This window comes from Stigmatopora nigra, chromosome 6 (genome assembly GCF_051989575.1).
Source record: "Stigmatopora nigra isolate UIUO_SnigA chromosome 6, RoL_Snig_1.1, whole genome shotgun sequence".
NCBI lineage: Eukaryota > Metazoa > Chordata > Actinopteri > Syngnathiformes > Syngnathidae > Stigmatopora > Stigmatopora nigra.
In genome coordinates this window covers 9,802,018-9,820,950 of record NC_135513.1, presented here as the reverse complement: position 1 = coordinate 9,820,950, position 18,933 = coordinate 9,802,018, and the positions used below count along the sequence as shown (strand labels likewise).

At 38.5% G+C, this 18,933-nt stretch overlaps 1 protein-coding gene across 2 annotated transcripts; it reads right to left on the bottom strand.

The window, feature by feature from the left end:
- Nucleotides 1-284: 284 nt before the first annotated feature.
- On the bottom strand, nt 285-14,692 carry slc2a15b (solute carrier family 2 member 15b). 2 transcript variants are annotated; one of them, XM_077719054.1, is made up of 13 exons: nt 14,517-14,692; nt 10,689-10,846; nt 10,097-10,195; nt 7,897-8,057; nt 7,328-7,452; nt 6,937-7,082; nt 6,179-6,311; nt 5,909-6,096; nt 4,766-4,876; nt 4,543-4,644; nt 3,760-3,835; nt 1,547-1,674; nt 285-875 (listed from the first exon to the last, which is right to left on the bottom strand). In XM_077719054.1, the coding sequence occupies exons 2-13, from the start codon at nt 10,731-10,733 to the stop codon at nt 648-650; spliced, it is 1,542 nt and encodes a 513-aa protein (XP_077575180.1). In that variant the 5' UTR covers nt 10,734-10,846; nt 14,517-14,692; the 3' UTR covers nt 285-647. The 2 variants fall into 2 exon arrangements, with proteins under 2 accessions (XP_077575180.1, XP_077575181.1); XM_077719055.1 differs by lacking the exon at nt 10,689-10,846.
- Between the last annotated feature and the right edge of the window lie 4,241 nt (nt 14,693-18,933).

Genomic DNA, 18,933 nt, shown 5'->3' with positions numbered 1-18,933 from the left:
TATCTAGATATGGTTATGTTTTTATTTATTTGTTTATTTATCTATATATGTTGGATATATGTTTTTATTTATGTATCTATTTATATATAGTTGTATGTATGTATGTATGTATTTATTTATTAACTTATTTATTACCTATTTATTTATGTCTAAAGTGTCTTTTCCTGTGTCTGTATTCTCACCCTCTTGCTACTGTGACAATAAAATTTCGCAAATATTGGGATGAATAAAGGTAACTAATCTAATTTAATATAATATAATATCATCAAATCTAATCTAATATTTTAAGTAAGGGAAAAGATGAAGAAATATAAAGACAAGCAAAGTGCGCAGTGATGCTGATTCAGTGGTCATCTCCCCTTGAGGGAAGCAGAAACAGTCGTCAAATGTGTTTCCATCTGGGAAAATGGGTTTCCAGAACAAATTACTGGAAAAATATGACGCCCGGGAAGGGATTAAAATGCTTTGAACGCTTGATTAGAGATGGATGGCTTGTGACTGTTGGAGTTACCTAACAGTGACCCTTGAGTCACACAAGAAATCAAATTCTCTCATCCTCTCATTGTTGGTTATAAAATATAACAACCTTCACATGAGGTGAGATCAAAATGTCTTTGTATTAACAGTACACAATGTTTGCCCCCTTCTTACTTGACATCATGATGGCCCAAAGTCCCATAGCCATTCATCCGAGACATTTTCAGGTGATTATTGGATGACAACTCCTCCTCATGGATGTTGTTCTTGGTGGCAAACATTTGACTGATCTCCATGAAGGTTTTATTCCTGGTCTCAGGAATGATGAAGATGGTGTAGATAGCCATTCCTAAGCAGATGGCGCAGAAGATGAGGTAGCAGTAAGGACCTGTAGCCATCTATAGAGGACAGACATGTGGAAACAATGAAGAAGACTTTGCTTTACTTAGCTTATTAACATTAGAAAAGTTATAGTACATCTGCTGCTTAGTTAGACCAAACAAAGGGAAGGTTGAATCCTATTGGACAGCTGGAATGTGGAGATGATCCTTCATTTTAGGTTCCCAGAAAATCATTGACCTCTGATGTTTCGCCATTTTATTAAAATGCCTTTTAAATTCTACGGAAGCAAATTGAGTGAAGAAAATTCAACATTTTAACCCTTCTTTGCAAGCACTTTTTTGGGCGTAATATTAGGAGGGTTATGTAATATTTGGAGAAAAGTCACACATTTATGCAATTAAAAACATTACTTTACTTATTTTTGCATCACTTGAACCAGAAGTTGTTCAGGGTCTATAGACATCAACTTTTGGTGACATTAGATCAGTGTGAAAAATTTGATTTTCTAAATTTTGGAGGTTTATATGATTCTTGCTGATAACATTTTGAAGAGAAAGACTATTGTTAATATATAGGCAACATCTTTTTAAATTGAAAGACTTTAAGTGCTCAAAAAATGTCAGGAAATTACTGATTTATACCATATCAAAACAGTCGTTCAATGGTATTATGTATGGACCAGGGAACTCAAGAACAATTCAGAGTGGAAACTTAGATGATATCTGACCTCAAGGAAGGGGAAGACAAAGCCGATGGTGAAGTTAGACAACCAGTTGAGACAGCCTCCCAGGGTGTAGGCTGATGGTCGGTGTGACTGCTTGAAGAGCTCCGCTGTGATCAGAAACGGCACGCCGGCTGCAAGAATTTGCCAAAAATGTCAACTTTTGTAGATATTTAGTAGATTCTGTTGAATCTGCTTAAGGTTGAAATATTATACTCTTTATTATGTTCAAGACAAATCAGAAAGATACCCAATCCAATGATATTACTAAAGATTACTCATGAATGGAGTATTTTTGGTTAGAATATAAACTGTATTTTTATTCATTTGAATTGGAAACATTACTTCGAGTTGTTGAATGTTTCGTGTTAAAATTGCTGCCACAGAATGTATTAAAGTCATAAAATTTTCGAGATTATCAGAAGTTTAAGTTTAGGATTATTGAAATTTTCGAGATTATCAACAGTTTGAGTTTACAAATATTGTAATTTTTGAGATTATCAACAGATCGAGTTTACGATTATTGTAATTTTTTAGTTAATAAACAGTTCGAGTTTACGAATATTGTAATTTTCGAGATTATAAATAGTTTGAGTTTACAATTACTGTAATTTTCAAGATTATAAACAGTTCAAGTTTACGATTATTGTAATTTTTGAGAATATAAACAGTTCGGTGGCCCGATGATCAAGCGGTTAGCGCTTTAGCCTAAGAGTTCTAGGGTTGTGGGTTCAAACCCAGGTCATTCCTCACTGTGTGGGATTTCCATGTTCTCCCTGGACTCATGTAGGTTTTTTCCGGGTGCTCCAATTGCTTCCCACATTCCAAATCATACATGGTAGGCTAGTTGAACACTCTAAATTACTCCTAGTGTTCAGGAGTATGACAACACACTAGTAGAGCTACTTTATTTTAAAATTGTACTCAAATTGTTTGCACAATAGTAAAGAAAAGGCCTACTATAGGGATGTTAAACTAGATAAATATATCAAGCAAAGAATAATAATAAAATTTGCTTTCTATGGGGCAGTGTATGTATGCTTGCAATGTAATATAACTCTCCTATGAGACAGTCAACTCCACAGCAGGTGCTGTAAAATGACTAGTAAGTAGCAGATTACAATAATGAACTTTCCTATACAGTCATGAAAAATAACACAGGATATTGCATGCATAATGTCATGCAAATACATGATTTTTCATGGGGTTTTTTTGAGGAGGATCGGATTACATTTGTCAAGTTGAAAGGCTTGTGCAATACATTAAGATGTTGCTTTTTTTTTCTTTTGTAATTGTCCATCATTATAAATACATAATTCTTCATTGTTAAAAGTGAAAGTCATTTAGGTGAACCTTAAATTTCTCACTGTAATGTTCCAACATTAAGTATTACAAATGCTGTCCTCGTTATCTGCACATGATAATTGCGTAGAAGAGAGTTTAATATTGTCACGCTAATAACGAGGCTATAATTTGTCAACATCTTGCGGTATGTATGGGAGGCGTCATGTTGCGTGCAGGCTTTAGTCTGACGGAAGCTACATTCATCACGCCGAGCTGATGAACAATGAGCCATTAAAAGTCTAATTGCGGCAACAGAAATCCTCATCTGTGCGCTGAAGTATAGATTTTGGCCTGCTTGACGAATGACGTCGTGCAGGCCCGATTCTCCCCAATTCATCATCCTCGCAGGTCCACTCAACATGGCTCTCAATGTTGAAAATGATTGCCTCTTAATTCACTTCACTCAACTCTTTCTCCTGTATAAATGACTATGTGAATGGATGTAGTGTGGCACTTAAGACTTCCTAATTTACAAGACTAATGAAATACAATATCTGTGCTCAGGCAAAGGAAGAGAGAGAGAGAGAGAAAGAGAGAGATGGCACTTGGATGCATCATCATAGGTGTCCAACAGGAGGCAGTGTAACCTTACTCACTAGTCAAGACCTGGAAATTGACTCTTAAATTGTATACAGCTCTACATGAGTCCAGTATTGAATAGGTAAGTAATATAGAATAAGAAAGAATGACCCACTTAAAAAAAAAACAAATAAAAACATTCTATTATACGTTCATACAAGTACATAAAAATTATGTACAGTGTTCCCCTGTTACTTCGCGGTTCAGCTATCGCGGACTCAGAGCTTCGTGACAAGACGTAGACAAAAATTGTAAAGGCAAAATCCATACATTTTCCAATTGCTACTTTAATTTACCTGGACCAATACAGAAACCAGCAATAATTCCAACAACGCAGGCCACGCTGATGTAGCGCATGCAGGACAGCTGCCCCTGCGTTTGGACAAAAATGTTGTAATTTTAGTTTCTTTAATCCAAATGCTTGTTGCATGTTAAAATAGACTGGAAAGAAACTTTACAAAAATGTATTCCACCCAATTGAAATTATCCCAAACATTTCTTTTTGGCCATCTAATAGTAATATAACATGTAATAATAAATATATTTTGATTAATAGAGTAACATCTAAATTATGAAAAATAATATAACTCATAGAAGTAATTAACGTGTATGGTAGACTGTGTCATATTCATTTTTTAGGAGTAAGCACATAAGTGGGAGCATTTGTATTTTTTATATCCTAAATACATCTTCAATATATATTATATACTCCTCAGCATTTGATCACAAAGAATTATAAACTACCAAAGTTAAAACATTACAGAACATCCTCTCATATGCCGCGCAGATGCACCCTGGGTAAAACATAATCATTTTATTTTAGTCTTATCAGAATATCTAGCTTGTTTTAAAGTTTTTCATGCAATAAAAAGGTGTTCAGCAAAGATGTGGCTGTAGTAATGATAAAATTGTTTTAGACCAGCAAGTTTACCCAGGACTGGAATGACTATTGACTCTTTGAAATTCCAAGGCACATACAACAAGCTTTATGCTAACACAGAAAATCACATGCAGTGTGATTTACACCACATACAGCTTCATAAACACAGCCCTATTGCTTAAGTGGACAAGCAGTGTACCTGGAAGAGGACAGAGACAGTGATTCCAGCACAGCAGAGACTCATGAAAATGTAACCGCCAATCATCAGAGGTCTCCGACCTACACGTTCAATTGCAAAACACTGAAAGATAGGAAACAAGGTGTCGTCAGCATTTTTCAGCATCTACTTACACTTTCAGTCATCTAATATCACACATGGTAATGTAGAGATGTAAAGGTATTTGTCTCATAAGAGCACTCACCCCCACCATTCCGGAGATGACCTCAATGGCTCCAGTTGCCACTGTGGTATACTGAATATGGGGTTCTGGAATACCAGCATCCTTAAATATATCATTTGTGTAGAACCAAATCTGAAATGGAGAATAACATGGTGCTTTAATCATATTGTGCAATTTATCAACATGATTATTATTGTCCCATTGAAGCATCTCCCTTTGAATCTAATTTGTCTATTGTCACCATGCAGTTGATCTGTTCTTGAGGCAGTCTGGACACGCTTGTGATTTGTTTGATTAATGTTCTTGTTTTGATTAAGTAAACAGCTGAAGCAACACCCATGCGTTTACAAAAAAGCCGACAATAAAGGGATGAAAATAAACAGCTACTAATACATACAATCATTCATTCAGCTACAAAACTGTTTATTCTGGACATGGTCAAAGGTTGCTAGAGCCTATCCCAGCTGACTCTGGGCGAGTAGTAGTAGTGGTTAGGGCAGGGGTGGGCAAACTATTCCACAAAGGGCCGCAGTACATTCAGGTTTTCATTCCAACCCATCAAGAGGACACATTTTCATCAATCTGGTGTCCTACAGGTGCAATCAGTGGATTGCAGTCGGGTGCTTCTTGTTTTCTGCAGAAATCTCATTGGTTAAAAGGCCTTTGCTGGATCGGTTGCAACAAAATCCTGCGTCCCGGAATTTAGACACCACCCAATATATTAAATATCAGGATAAGTTGTCGATAAAATATGGCTGAAACATACATCACTGTGAGTGTTGGAAGATGTATAACACATTCTATGTTCATGCTTGGGTGTTTCTGTTTGTAACATCTGGGGCTGGCGGGCCCAGTGGGGTGTACCCCTGCTGGGATTTTCTACTAGCACGGGAATCAGCATGCCTGCAGATTCCATTGGCACAGTGCAGTGAGTACCAGAGTGATGCCTGTATGTATGTAGATGGGTCAACCCTCAAATAAGCCAGAGCGGGGAAGAGGAGACCTAAAGATAATGAGGCGTGGTTGTTTACCCCCTGCTTAGTGGGACTGTGATGTATGGACAGGAAGGCATACAGACGGGGGGAGCACAGCGGGAATCTGCCATAATAACTGCACAGCCTTTGCACAAACATGGCCTAGCCAATGCTACTTTCCTCCACTCACCGCATCAATGCCAGACAGCTGCATGCCGATGTTTACCACAACAATGGTAATGACTTGCCATCGGACGCAGCGGTCCATGAGGAGTCCACATACAGATACAGTCTGGATGGAGGACAAAGAACGTTGTTCCTCTTGCATCTCCTCTACCTCTAACTGGATGTTGCCTTTAGGACGAAACCACTTGAGGGCTGAAACCGAGAGGATTTGACATTTTCAATCTGGGATGTGAAGAGGCAGTTGAATTGCTTATGTGACAATAAATTGGCAAACCTGCAATGGTGTCATGAATATTTCCTTTTTCTATCAACAGGTAACGTGGGCTCTCAGGAAACCATGGTAACAGCATCAGCTGGACCAGGGTTGGAAATATAATCAGGGCCATTAGCAAAGGCCAGTGCTGTTCCTGTAAAGAACCATCTTGGTTAATATTGGACACATTATGCATCTAAGGTAACATTAGGGTTACTACAGGTTTTATCACAATAGATTTAAGCCTTTTTATTTGTACATATTTAAGAACAAACAGAACAAAAAAAATACCAATTTTAGCAAAAATGACATAGAGAACGTGAAAAAAAATAATTCCTAGAAACATTCATTCATTTTCTGAGCGGCTTTATCCTCACAAGGGACATGGGGGTTGCTAAAGCCCATCCCAGATGACTTTGGGCACGAGGTGGGGCAGACAATTGGTGGCCAACCAATCGCAGGGCACGAGAGACCCTCACACTCATACGTTGGGGCAATTAAGAGTGTGCAACCAGCCTACCCCACAAGTCTTTGGAATGTGGGAGGAAACCAGAGTAACTGGATGAAACCCACGCAGGCACAGGGAGAACATGCAAACTCCGAACAGTTGGACCGCCTCGGCCGATGCGCTAACCACTCAGCATCCGGACTGCCACTAATTCAAGACCAATTGGATAAAATTCAATGCCGTCTAAATACTATTTTAAGATGAATAAATGTGAGACTTTTAAGACTCTGACTTTACTGTACAGCTGGGATGACCATGACCTTACTCATACCTTTCCCATCAACTCCTCGAGCCCCAGGACCTGAGCAATAAAGACTCCCAGACAAATATGGATGCTCGGAATAAGACCCAGGAAGCCTCGAAGATTCTTGGGGGCAATCTCACCAAGGTACATTGGAACCACACTGAGAGAGATACCTGTTCTTTGAAAAGAGAAAACTTACAGAGCTTTTTTTTCAACATCATCATCACTACTTTTTCAATGTTTTTAATATATATTTTGATGTATTTTTAAAAAAAAAAAACAGTTTCAACAACAGTTAATCCCACAACATGAATCCCACAAACTAAATAATATGACACAAGCACAAGCAACATATTCTGCTAATTTAAGTTATCCCGACGATTTTCTATCTTATCATTCACGAAAGAGGCAGGCCTACCTGAGTGTACTCCAACAATGAAGCGTCCAATCACAACCATGGATGGTTCTCTCCATGCTCTGCTGAGGCCCATGAGACCTCCTCCAATAAACACGAGCACAGCTGATCTCACAAGCGTCCCCTTTCTGTTCAGAAGCATGAAAACATTTAAGCTACCTTGTGATAAATAAAATATTTCTATTTGGGGTCTGTTTTTTTCATATTTTTATACATTTGCTTATAACAAAGTATTTGCTTGGCCTTGCAATTAAAGAATGTTTTGCTCATCTTTAGTTCATTATTAATATTATCTTATTTTCTTGCAATGAAATGTAAGCATGGGGAGCCTTGCTTAGTCTAAACAAAGAGGTGCCAGAAGTGCCGTTCAATCAGAGGGTGAGGGTGCCATTCTATTTTTTAAATCTTCCACCATAGTGCCATTTTATTGGAGGTGTCGTTCAAATAGAGGTGCCGCTCAAATAGAGGTTATTATGAGGTATTATGACTATTGTGGACGTGTTTTGGTACGCTCAGACATCGCACTTGTGTTTCAAAGTACTTTATGTGTGCGAGGTCATAAACACACTAACCTTCCATATTTGGTTACAAGTTTTCCCACTGACAGAGCGCCGATCATCCCACCAATGGCAAAAATGGACACAGTAAGAGAGTACAAGATTGTGATGTGCCTCTCATCTGGAGTCCAGCCATAGGTTTCTTGCAGTGTTTCATTGTAGAAGTCTTTGATATACTGATGGAGGTACAGAGAAATGCATTTACTGGGATTGACCCACAAAGTATTAAACTTACAATAAATGGACAATGTAAGAAAAACTATCATTCAAACAGTACATGTATGAATATGATTTTAATAAAACCATGGTATTCTCAAAAGAATTTACCTTATTTTCTGGAACACAAAGAGGATCTTCGCTGTCTGACTAAAAGTGACGCAAGTCTTCCTAATGTTAGCCTCGGCCTTCTTGATAAAGTGAATGGCAGACTAAGTTACTCTTGAATTGAGCAAGATGACAGTGTAAATTTTCCTTTTGTTTTAATGTCGAGAACCCTTCCGATGATTGTCAACATTCTCTGCTGCCATTTAAACTTAGTAACATCCTTAAAAGAGGCAACGCGCTTGTGAGGCATAGCAGGCATTAATACAATCCCAAAAAAGCAAAATTACAAAGAACACAGTGAAAGAATGGGAACTGCATGATAGATGGGCAACAACTCATCAGCATGAAGCGGACTAACAAGAGATGCTAAAATCTCATCTAATTTTCTGAATCGCTAGCCACCGATTCAGGGTGTCCCCCGCCTGGAGCCCATAGTTACCTGGGATAAGCCCCAGTACCCCCGCGAACATTGTGAGGATAAGCGGTTTGTTTTTGGCTAGCGCGACTTTTACTAAGGTGCAATTTGTAGTTTAAAAAAGTATAGTAATTCTAACTAATGAAAAACAATACGCAATTGAAAATTACCATAAGCGCTCTAATTTTCAGAAATGGTTTAAAAAGGTTTGGATGTTTGTGTTTTGTTGCTCATTTTTCACTTATAAATGTCTCCTTTTTCTGGTATATAGTATCTTTATTTCCAATATACAGTGCTCTTCTCCCAAATGAGATGAACACCATATTTGAAAATGTGCACAAACCCATTAAACAACAAAAACATGTCGAGACTATGCCAATTTCAGAGTTTCAAATTAATGTTCTCTTGCACTGATCTGGTATTTTATCCTGGGCCAAGCTGCCTGTGAACCAACACAGTTTCTTCATAGATCCGATAAAAACAAATTGTGGTAGAGTAATCTATCATTTCAAACTCAAGTGAGGTCCCAAACACAAAAAAAATGGTCCTTGGATAACACTAGTGTAACAAATGCATAACCAATTCTCCAAGTCACATGGTCAAAGCTTTGTCCTAACCATATCAAAAGCATGTCAATTTCTAACATAGCTTGACATTATGGGATCTTGTACTTGACACATGTTGTCTTAAAATATTGAGTTGGTTCCAAGTGTCAAGATTTGCGTCTCCAAAAAAGACAAGTCATGAGACATTATAGCAGAGGCAATAAATTTGACCTATGAGCCATTCAGTCTTTAATAGCTCTGCAATCAATTCTACAGTAGACAGGAAGCCTGGTTAATAAAATCTGATAACCTCAGAGCTTGAACAATATCATCCACTGACGAGAGTTAATTGGTTAAACAATGCAAACAATACTGGGTGATCAGTTGTAATCAATCTTGATAGGATATGTTAATTTAAAGGGAACCATGGAAAAGCGCAAGAAGATGAAGAAGCTTGCTTTTAATAGTTAATTTTGTGATTGACCAATGCGATGGTCAGTCTAGGGTAAACTATCTCAATGCTGATGATAATTTGTTTTTGTTCCAGCATCCCTGCGGCTCTGAACAGGATAATCATTACAGATGAAAAATGGATGAACTACCGAACAAACAACTCAATAATATATCGTAAATCATAATAGAAAAAGGGCCTCATTTAGCGCTGTACACCAACCACAAGCCATACATCCATCAGCATGGGATTAAACTGGAATGTTTCTCAGTTCCCTCCATTTGTAGACTGCATCAAATTCAGTATTCAATGGTGGATCAGGGCACATGATGGGTTCACTCTCCAATTTGACATGCAAAGCCACATGACCCCACATGACAATCAGATGTGTCCTCTCAACACATTTGCTTAAAGTGGCATCTCACGGTGGGATTTAAGGTATAATGAGAAATTAGTCAAAGGACAAAAAATGGTACAAACCTGTGCGGGAGAGTTGACCACAGCAAGATTAAATCCATAGAGCATGGAGCTACCAACCGAGGCCAGAAAAGCAACTGCCAAGAGGGATTTTGTCAAGTTCTGAAAGGATAGATAGGCATGGAGAAACTTAATATAACATTTAGCGGTAATATGGAACTTACATACATTAGATCCGTATATTAAAAACAAATTACCATATAAAAACTAGAAAATGCACTTTCCGGGGAGAGTATTTGTTCATTTTCTGAACTGCTTTATCCACATTAGGGTTGTGGGGGTGCTGGAGCTGATCCCATCTCCCTAAGGGCCAAATCGGTGACCAACCAATCGCAAGGCACAATGAGACGGACAACCATGCACACTTATACCCATACCTAGGGGCAATTTAGAGTGTCCAATCAGCCTACCATGCTTGTTTTTGGAATGTGGGAGGAAACCGGAGTACCCAGAGGAAACCCACGCAAAACATGCAAACTCTGCACCAGTGGACCGACCTGGATTTGAATGAAGGACCTCAGAGATGTGAGTCCAATGCACTAACCACTCTCATTTCAAATGCATAAATAAATAATAATAAGTGAAACAAACTCACCCTGTTGGTTTTGGTCTCATCTTCAACCAACAGTTCCTCCACCATTTTGACAGTGAAATATAAATCCCTCAGAAGAAATGACAGAAAAGCTCAGGCTGGAGACTTTATAAACTTTGAAATGCCACGCTTGTTGTACTCCACCACTTTCTGTCACACAACTGGGGGTGTGTTCGGAGGCGGGATATGTAAAGATGATTCGTAAGCCAACAGTAAACAATGAAGCACAAATAAAAATCAACATTTTACATGCAAGTACAAATGACTTGTTATTCTTCTCTTCCTCATTTGTACATATCAATATTTCCCCATTTGAAAAAGTTATATTGTACTGTGGTCCTAGGTTTGAATCCAGGTCAGTCCACGTGTGGGCCAGTGTGGGTTTTGTCTTGGTAATCCGGTTTCCTGCCACACTTTTTAGGCACTCTAAATTGCCCCAAATTATGAGTGTGACCATGAATGGTTGTCTGTCTCCTTGTGTCCTGCGATTGGCTAGGCAAGAATTTAGGGTGTTTTTATACAATGAAGAAAATAGGTATACCTTCTCCATTTATCATTGCATATCATATTATAGATCAGACATTACTGACTACAGTAAATGCATCCAGTAATAATACACACTTCAATGATAATTTGATGTTGCGCTCACTTTGCATGAGGCTCTTTGTTTCTGTCGGATAACATAGTGGAGATTTTTCATGCCCTAGTAGCGAACATTCAACAATGAGATAGTTGGAGAGCACGAGGCTGACAAGTATGCATTGAATGAAGTATCCAAACATCGGTCCTCGTGTTTTAAAAAAAAATATTTTCCGAGCTTGAGGAGGATTGAAAAGTGGGTCTCATAACACGTCTTTCCTAAAGCAAGTACAGCCATTTCAATCTAGCCCTCCTACTTTAAATGAAAATGGTGAAAGTATAGCATACGTATTGGGAAAACCACGTGAATATGGCAAGGTTGAGCTGTATAGTAAAATAGGCCTTTGGTGACTGCTTTTCTCCCAATCACTTATGTCCTTGTGTGACCCCTCTGCTATCCCCACCCCAAAATGAGCCGGAGACAGTGTAATTATTTAAGAAGAGTAAAAAAGATGATTAGAAACAATCACGCGTTAAATTCTAACTGATATACACAGATAATATCGCATACCAGCTGAGCTTTATACCGGTTTAACTGTGCTTCATGCGCTCATGCACACGATCTTATAGACGATATTTTTCGCTTTAAAATTCGGATTAGTTCTGCTTGACAATGTGATTCACCAGTTCCGACTTTCGTAGAATTCTACTACAAAGAGAGCAAGTTGTGATTTTTCTGGGGTTTTTTTTTCAAATAGGCTGTGGATTACACAAATTCCCAAGATTATTTCCCAAGATCTACATTCTTTGCTCTATATCCTGACTTTTAATTTTATAATTGATTTCAAAGTCATTTAACCTCGTAGGACCTAGTGTCCACATGTGTGCTTGTCACATTTTTGGTTGTCACAAGACTACAACGTTAAATTTTGGACTACTAGCGCCTGGCGATCCCTTATTTCTCAGAAACTACATCATTTAAAAAGATAATTATTTGTTTTAATATCAAAGAGAAAATAAAAATGCATGCCTTGCAAGAGTCTGGGTCTTTCTAAGTTAAGACATTTCCAACTGCTCCGTTAGTTTAGTGCAGGGGTAGGGAACCTACGGCTCGGGAGCCATATATGGCTCTTTCCATGGGTGCATATGGCTCTCCACTAACCTGAGAGGAAAATAATTTGATGAGAGTGTATGTAGAGAAGTGACGAGAGATTTTTGACAATATTTTTTACTATGAGATTTATGCCTAAAATTCATAAGAGATCATCTATTGCCTATTGGTACGATGAGCTTGTCTTAAAACACTTTCATGAATGATTACTTCTTGAATGAAGGCAATGAAAGTGACAGTTGTGATTTGGGTTCACCAACACAAAGTCATTTATTTTCTTGAGCAGCTGTCCTCATTCATGGTGAGTTACGAATCATGAGCAAGGTGCCAGCCCATCGCAGGGTCTCCTATTAATAACAGTCATAATCATTCAGTCCTATGGACAATTATGACTCCACAATTAACCCAAAATGTCAAATGTATTTAAAATAATCAAATCAAAATGTCAAAGAAAAACTAGGCTTAAAATCTCCACCAAAAAAAGCTTTTATAGTCCATCACTTAAAGAGGCAATATCTAAACAGGAAGGCAAAAATTATACTCCAACCAGAATCAAAATACTGACCATAAAAATCCAGAAAATTCACAGACTGCTGCTCCATTATGATAAGAGCATTTATACCACTTAAGGCACGGCCTTAAACCAATTAAAATTAGCGCTTTTGTGTGTAGGATATCCTCATATCGATAAATAAATAACTATAGTAATATTTTTTTGAAAACAAAAAAAATCATAGAATTTCAGCTCTCAATGAGTAGTCAATTAATTAACTAAAACAAGTTCTTTTTTAAATATTGAAAGACTAAAGTGAAGTCTCCCTGCCAAGCTAATGAATACTTCTAAATGTCTTTACTGTTGTGAGACTGGCGTTCAACATTTTGAGCTTGGTGTGACAATAAATAAACTTGACAAGGTGATAACACACACTGTGTAGAAAAGCCATCAATTACAGTATATTAATACGAAAGAAAAAAAAATCTGAATACCCGTGAGCATTTACGTGTTTGCTGAAAGTGCACATTAATTGCTTATTATTTCAATAAACCTCCCCTTGAATATCACTGTCAGATCATCTGCAGATATTGAGACCTTTAATCATCCAACCCATTCCCAGTTGATGTTGTCTCTTGTGTAGTATTTAAATTACTCATTTGCTCAGACGGGATGAGCATGTCCCCCATTGTTCGCTTAGAAAAAACTGGGGAGCTGATCGTGTTAAGTGCACCTATGATTGATGACTCCCGATGAAATCTAATATAGTCACCGCGTGCCATCGTTTAGCAGAAACAGGATTAGAGAGAAAGACTACAATGCTCAATGGTAAAAGGTGCAAAGAGACTTATCGTCACCCTGCTGGATTAGCTGCAAGAGAAGGGTGAGGTATGAGCCGTGGAATGACAAGTGATGTGTGAGTATCTGACTTTCCTTAACAAATTTTACACAATCACAAAGCATAAAGGCCATGGACTGGACTCTAACTTTCTCCCTGGGGATTTGTGGAGGTCAAAATAAATCTAAAATACAAAGAACTTTTCTAATTGAGGCCTACCCCAGCTGACTCCGGGCCAAAGGCGAAGGACACCCTGAATCGGTGGACAGCTGATCGCAGGGGACAAGGAGATGGACAACCATTCATGCTCACACTCATACCTAAGGGAAATATTCAGTGTCCAATTAGCCTACCATGCATGCTTTTGGAAAGTGGGAGGAAAGTGGAGTACCTGGAGGAAACCCACGCAGGCCCAGGGATAACATGCAAACTCCACACCAGGTGGACCGACCTGGACTTAAACCCATCACCTCAGAGCTGTGACACCGACGCGCTATTCACTCGTCCGCCATGGTGCCTGATAGGGCTTTTTGTCTTCTTGAATTTCATTCAACGTCAAAATGTAGTTTATCGTTTTATCTTTTTATCTTTTTTTTCTCTATCTTGAAATCAATGACCGTATCGGCCATATTGTCTTGCGTTGGGGCGTTTCGTCTTAGTCACCTTGCAATTTTGTGCATGCCAAGTCTAATTTATGCACATATAAGCCGTACCCTTGATTCAGTCATAATTTTTTTGGAGCGACAAATGCAGCATTATTGCCAGAAAATACGAAATATATTTTTATCTTAGATTTTGTGGTATTGTCACCTGATGGTGCAGTGGTTCTTTCGGCAGTCTTTGGGTTGGGCAGTCTGGATTCGATTCCCACTCGGTGGCTGTGTGATTGGTTGTCTGTCTCTTTGTGTGACCTGACTGGCGACCAGTCTAGGAACCCTAGTCTGCCTTTCGCTCAAAGACCATTGGGTTAGACTCCAGCAACCCCTGAAACCCTTTTGAGGATGAGGTATGGAAGACTAATGAATGAATGAAATAATTACTTTTTTTAAAAGTACAATTAAAACATTATAGTCACCTAATGGTTTCATTGGTTATTTCACTTGACTTGTCTGTGCAGACAGCGTGGGATTGATGAGTGCCAATCTAGTATAGTCTGCCTTTCGCCCAAATTAAGCTGCGATAGCCTCCAGCACTTTACGACCCTGACAATAATAAGCAGTGATGAAAATTAATTAAACCATTACACCGAGTCACTTTTAAGGTCTTTTCACTCCCACAAGAAAGCAAATTGTGACGATGTGATATGTTGACCCTTACCGAACTGCTTTGGCTAATTCGCTGATTTGACGTCTATCCTCTTCATTGGCATCGAGTGAGTTAATCACTCATTAAGGTTAAATAGTGATCATCACTTATAAGCTACTGTAGTGTCTACATTTTATGAAATGCAAAATACTTCATCATAAACTATTTTCATAACCTCATGTTCGGCTACAAGTTATGAGCCCTGCCAAAAAATTCTAATAAATCACTGGATTGTTGTCATGTAGATTCAGAATCTTGTCAAAGCAGTCATAAGTCTCAGCGACACGCTGTCCCACACTCTCCTCCCTTTCCCGGCAGTGCTCTTGGTTTTACCCACTTCAACAACATTAGCACTTGATTTGGGTATAATGGATTTCCCTCCTCCCATCCCTGCCCATTCCCATTGGTTGCAAGTGGCCCCCAGCCCAGCCCACCTGCTCCGCGGCGCTCTGCTTAATGTGACTGGCCGAGGATGATGGATCGTCTCCTGTCACTTCCACCTCTTCCTCCAATCAACAACCACCCATGGAAATTGATTGTTCTAATTTGCTCTCATTATTATTATGATATTAAGCACAATATACAGACACAGCTCACTGTCAGATCTGGGCAGTGGCGTCATTAGTTACGGAGGCTGGAGAATATGCCTCGGCGGGATTTCTTCTCGCAGACGGCGAGATGTAAAGGAATCAGCGAGCACAAGAGGAACACATTGCTTTCCTTAATAAGATTTGCCATGCAGACCCTCGCAGAGGTGATGTAGCATCTAATTAAGTTCAAATACGAGCATCTGGGAAGCAGACTAAGGAATATATGATTAAGTTCCTCCATGTTAAGTGTCGCAAGCATATGCAACTACTGGATTGCAGGGGAAAATGCGCGATAACGCTGGTTCATCATCAGAAAATGATGTTAATACGCTGGAGGATTTGCATTAAGGGCAAGTGGGGCAGTGCCCTACCAGATCCAGCAGATGGTGCTCGGTGATTAAATTGCAAAATAATCGGACGAATAATGTTGTCTCTTAATATTTGTTGTTTTGGAGAAAGGTAGTCCGAACTTTTTTTTTTCCTCTGAGGGCTGCTTTCAAAAAATTGAAGGACGCAAGGGCCAACTTGATATCCTACCTAGCCCGGTGCCTGTAGTTAGCGGGGATAGACTACAGCACCCCTTGCAACCCTTAAATTAATACAAATGAATGATTGAATTAATAATGATATGGGCAATCATGTATCTCTTGTGGAAGTGGCCCCTTTTTGGATTTATTCAAAGGCCTTCTAAACTGTGTTCACCTTTTTGAACATTTTCTTCTTTTTTTTAAATCGATGTCATCTCTGCAGAGTTTGAAAACAGCGGCATGCCTATTTTGGCACATCAGGGGGTGCAAAAGAATTTTTATTTGTTTTTAAATGCAGGGCGTAAAAGTAAAACGTGGTCAAGAAAAGAAATAGTCAACTCAGCCGCAACGCTAATGATGATACACAGTATTAATAGAATGAATGCATCTTAAGATTTTGTTTTATTGCATATAATTGTTTGTGTTTTTTACATTACTGTTGAAAGCCAAACCGCAGTGAAAACTACCAATTGAGAGGAGAGTAGTTTTCTCTGTATGTGGCCTTCTTAAGTGGATGGTGCACCATTTTTTTAGATAAAAATGCCACTGTGCAAATACACAGATATTAAATGCTCAAGTGCAATTAAAATCCCTCAGTTTACTTCACAAAGGGGGTAATGTTTGAATCATTTGGGCGTATGTGGATGATATACAAGAATAATCCTATACAGTACAATATGTTGGGCGCGACCTGTACGTCTTTGTTCTCTTACTTTGTGAACAACCTTTCTAATTCCTCCTTTAAGACAACATTTGCCTTGGTCATCAGATCTAAAAAGGAAGAACCAAGGTCAGCAGTATTCTTATTCAGAGTGCTAATTCCCCCCACCTTTACCCCCTGCTGAATTCACAAGGCTGGTTTGAGATGGTACAAATGAGACTCCAAAAGGCCAAAGCAAATACCATGAAAATCTGCTGATCCAGATATTACCGCAGCAGCGCCTCCAGCTGTATACTACTTCGATGTTCCATGGACCAAAGTGTATCCCCAGCCATGCTGTTACCAGCTCAGGGTATATTGGATGGTGCTTACATTAACACACAGTGTCTAACAAACCGCTTACACTCCTTTAATTGGATTACAAGGAGAGCTGCATTCCCATTGGTGAGATTAGAAGGGTCCGGGCACACAGCCGACACCAGCATACCCCGCCCTGGCCTCGCAAAAGCGAGCCATCTGATTCGTTGTCCTCCCTTACGACCTGCAGATGCCAAGTGTTCGATTGGTGGACTGGAGCTGGCCTGGCTCTTTATTGGTCTATGACCATGTAATAAGTGAGAGATGCCAGGTAAACTGCCAGAGTGTTTAAGTGTCTGCTCTGATCTAGAGTTGATTAATGATGCCATTTATTTATTTACTGATCTTAACTACACTTTACAAATATCTTGTTTATACTATATATGCAATGTAAGGGTCACTAATACTCTTCAATTGAATTAAAAAATGAATGGAACAAGTAAACACTTAAATCAAGTCTCATCTCTACATTGGTCAAAAAGGTCAAAGAAAGACTGACGTGTTTAAATTTAGGGCATGGTTATTTACTGGTTTGGCATGTGGTTGGTGTAATGTTTTGGTATGATTTTTGCACTTGGGATTAAATACACCCTCCTATAGTAAATGTAAACTACATATTGTGAGTAATAAATATATAAATGAGCAGTTTGTTGACACAATAATAGTTATGTGGAAGGAAACAATTTTTCCCGAAAACCAACAGTTTGATATTTAATGTGTCTATAAAGGACAAAAACATATTAGACAGTGTCGTGATAAGGCAACAAAACACAGTGATAATAATGCCTAATGATAACAAAGATAATGATGACAATAATAATAATAAATTAATAACAACAACCACAATATTTTATGTATGATAATAATAATAATGATAAAATAACAACAGCAACAATAATATCAATAATAATATTGATTAATCAACAATGATAATAATAACAATGACAATAATAATAATATAACAATGACAATACTAATGATAACAATGACAATAATAATAATAGCAATGACAATAATAATAATAGCAATGGCAATAATAACAATGACAATAATAACAATGTCAATAATAATAATAACAATGTTAATAATAATAATAACAATGACAATAATAAGTAATAATAATCATCTTCATCATCATAATCTTAATAATATTAATGATAATAATGATCATAAAAGTAGTCTCAGCACAAATAAAAACCCAATAAATGCTTGACCTTCCACTAAATCACTGTAACATTTTAGCGTGTGGGGGTCAAACTGAAAATGCAATTGTGTGTTTTCAGTTTGGCTCTGTGCCACTGTTTTGAAAACTCTTGTGTGCGAGAGAAGATCCACCTTCTGCCCTTCCACACTCTGACCTCTCACCTTTGGCCTGTGTTGTAAATCTTCTGGTCGTTTTTTTGCCCTCCCTTTTCCTTACACATTACCCAAAGCTCTGACCACTAACTTATGTGATGGCCTGGACACAAGCTGCTGAAAAGCTGGCAGCTGCTGGCCTCCTGTGAAGGCAGACCCTCTCCATCATAGCACTGACACCTTAACTGTCGAGCTTTTACTCGGTGAGGAAGGCCCCCCGCCATCGCACACACACGTGCACTGTCTCTCTTGTGGTTGTGAGAGGACAAGCACAATGACAATTACTAGATGTTCCTCAAAAGTCAGGCCATCCTTACGTATCAATTTGTTTCTAAACCAGCTTCAGGATGGTGTTGGACTGCCTTTTCCTCTTTAAATCCATCTTTAACCTCGAAATTAACCCAAACCCTGCAACAAAATATTGTCTTAAC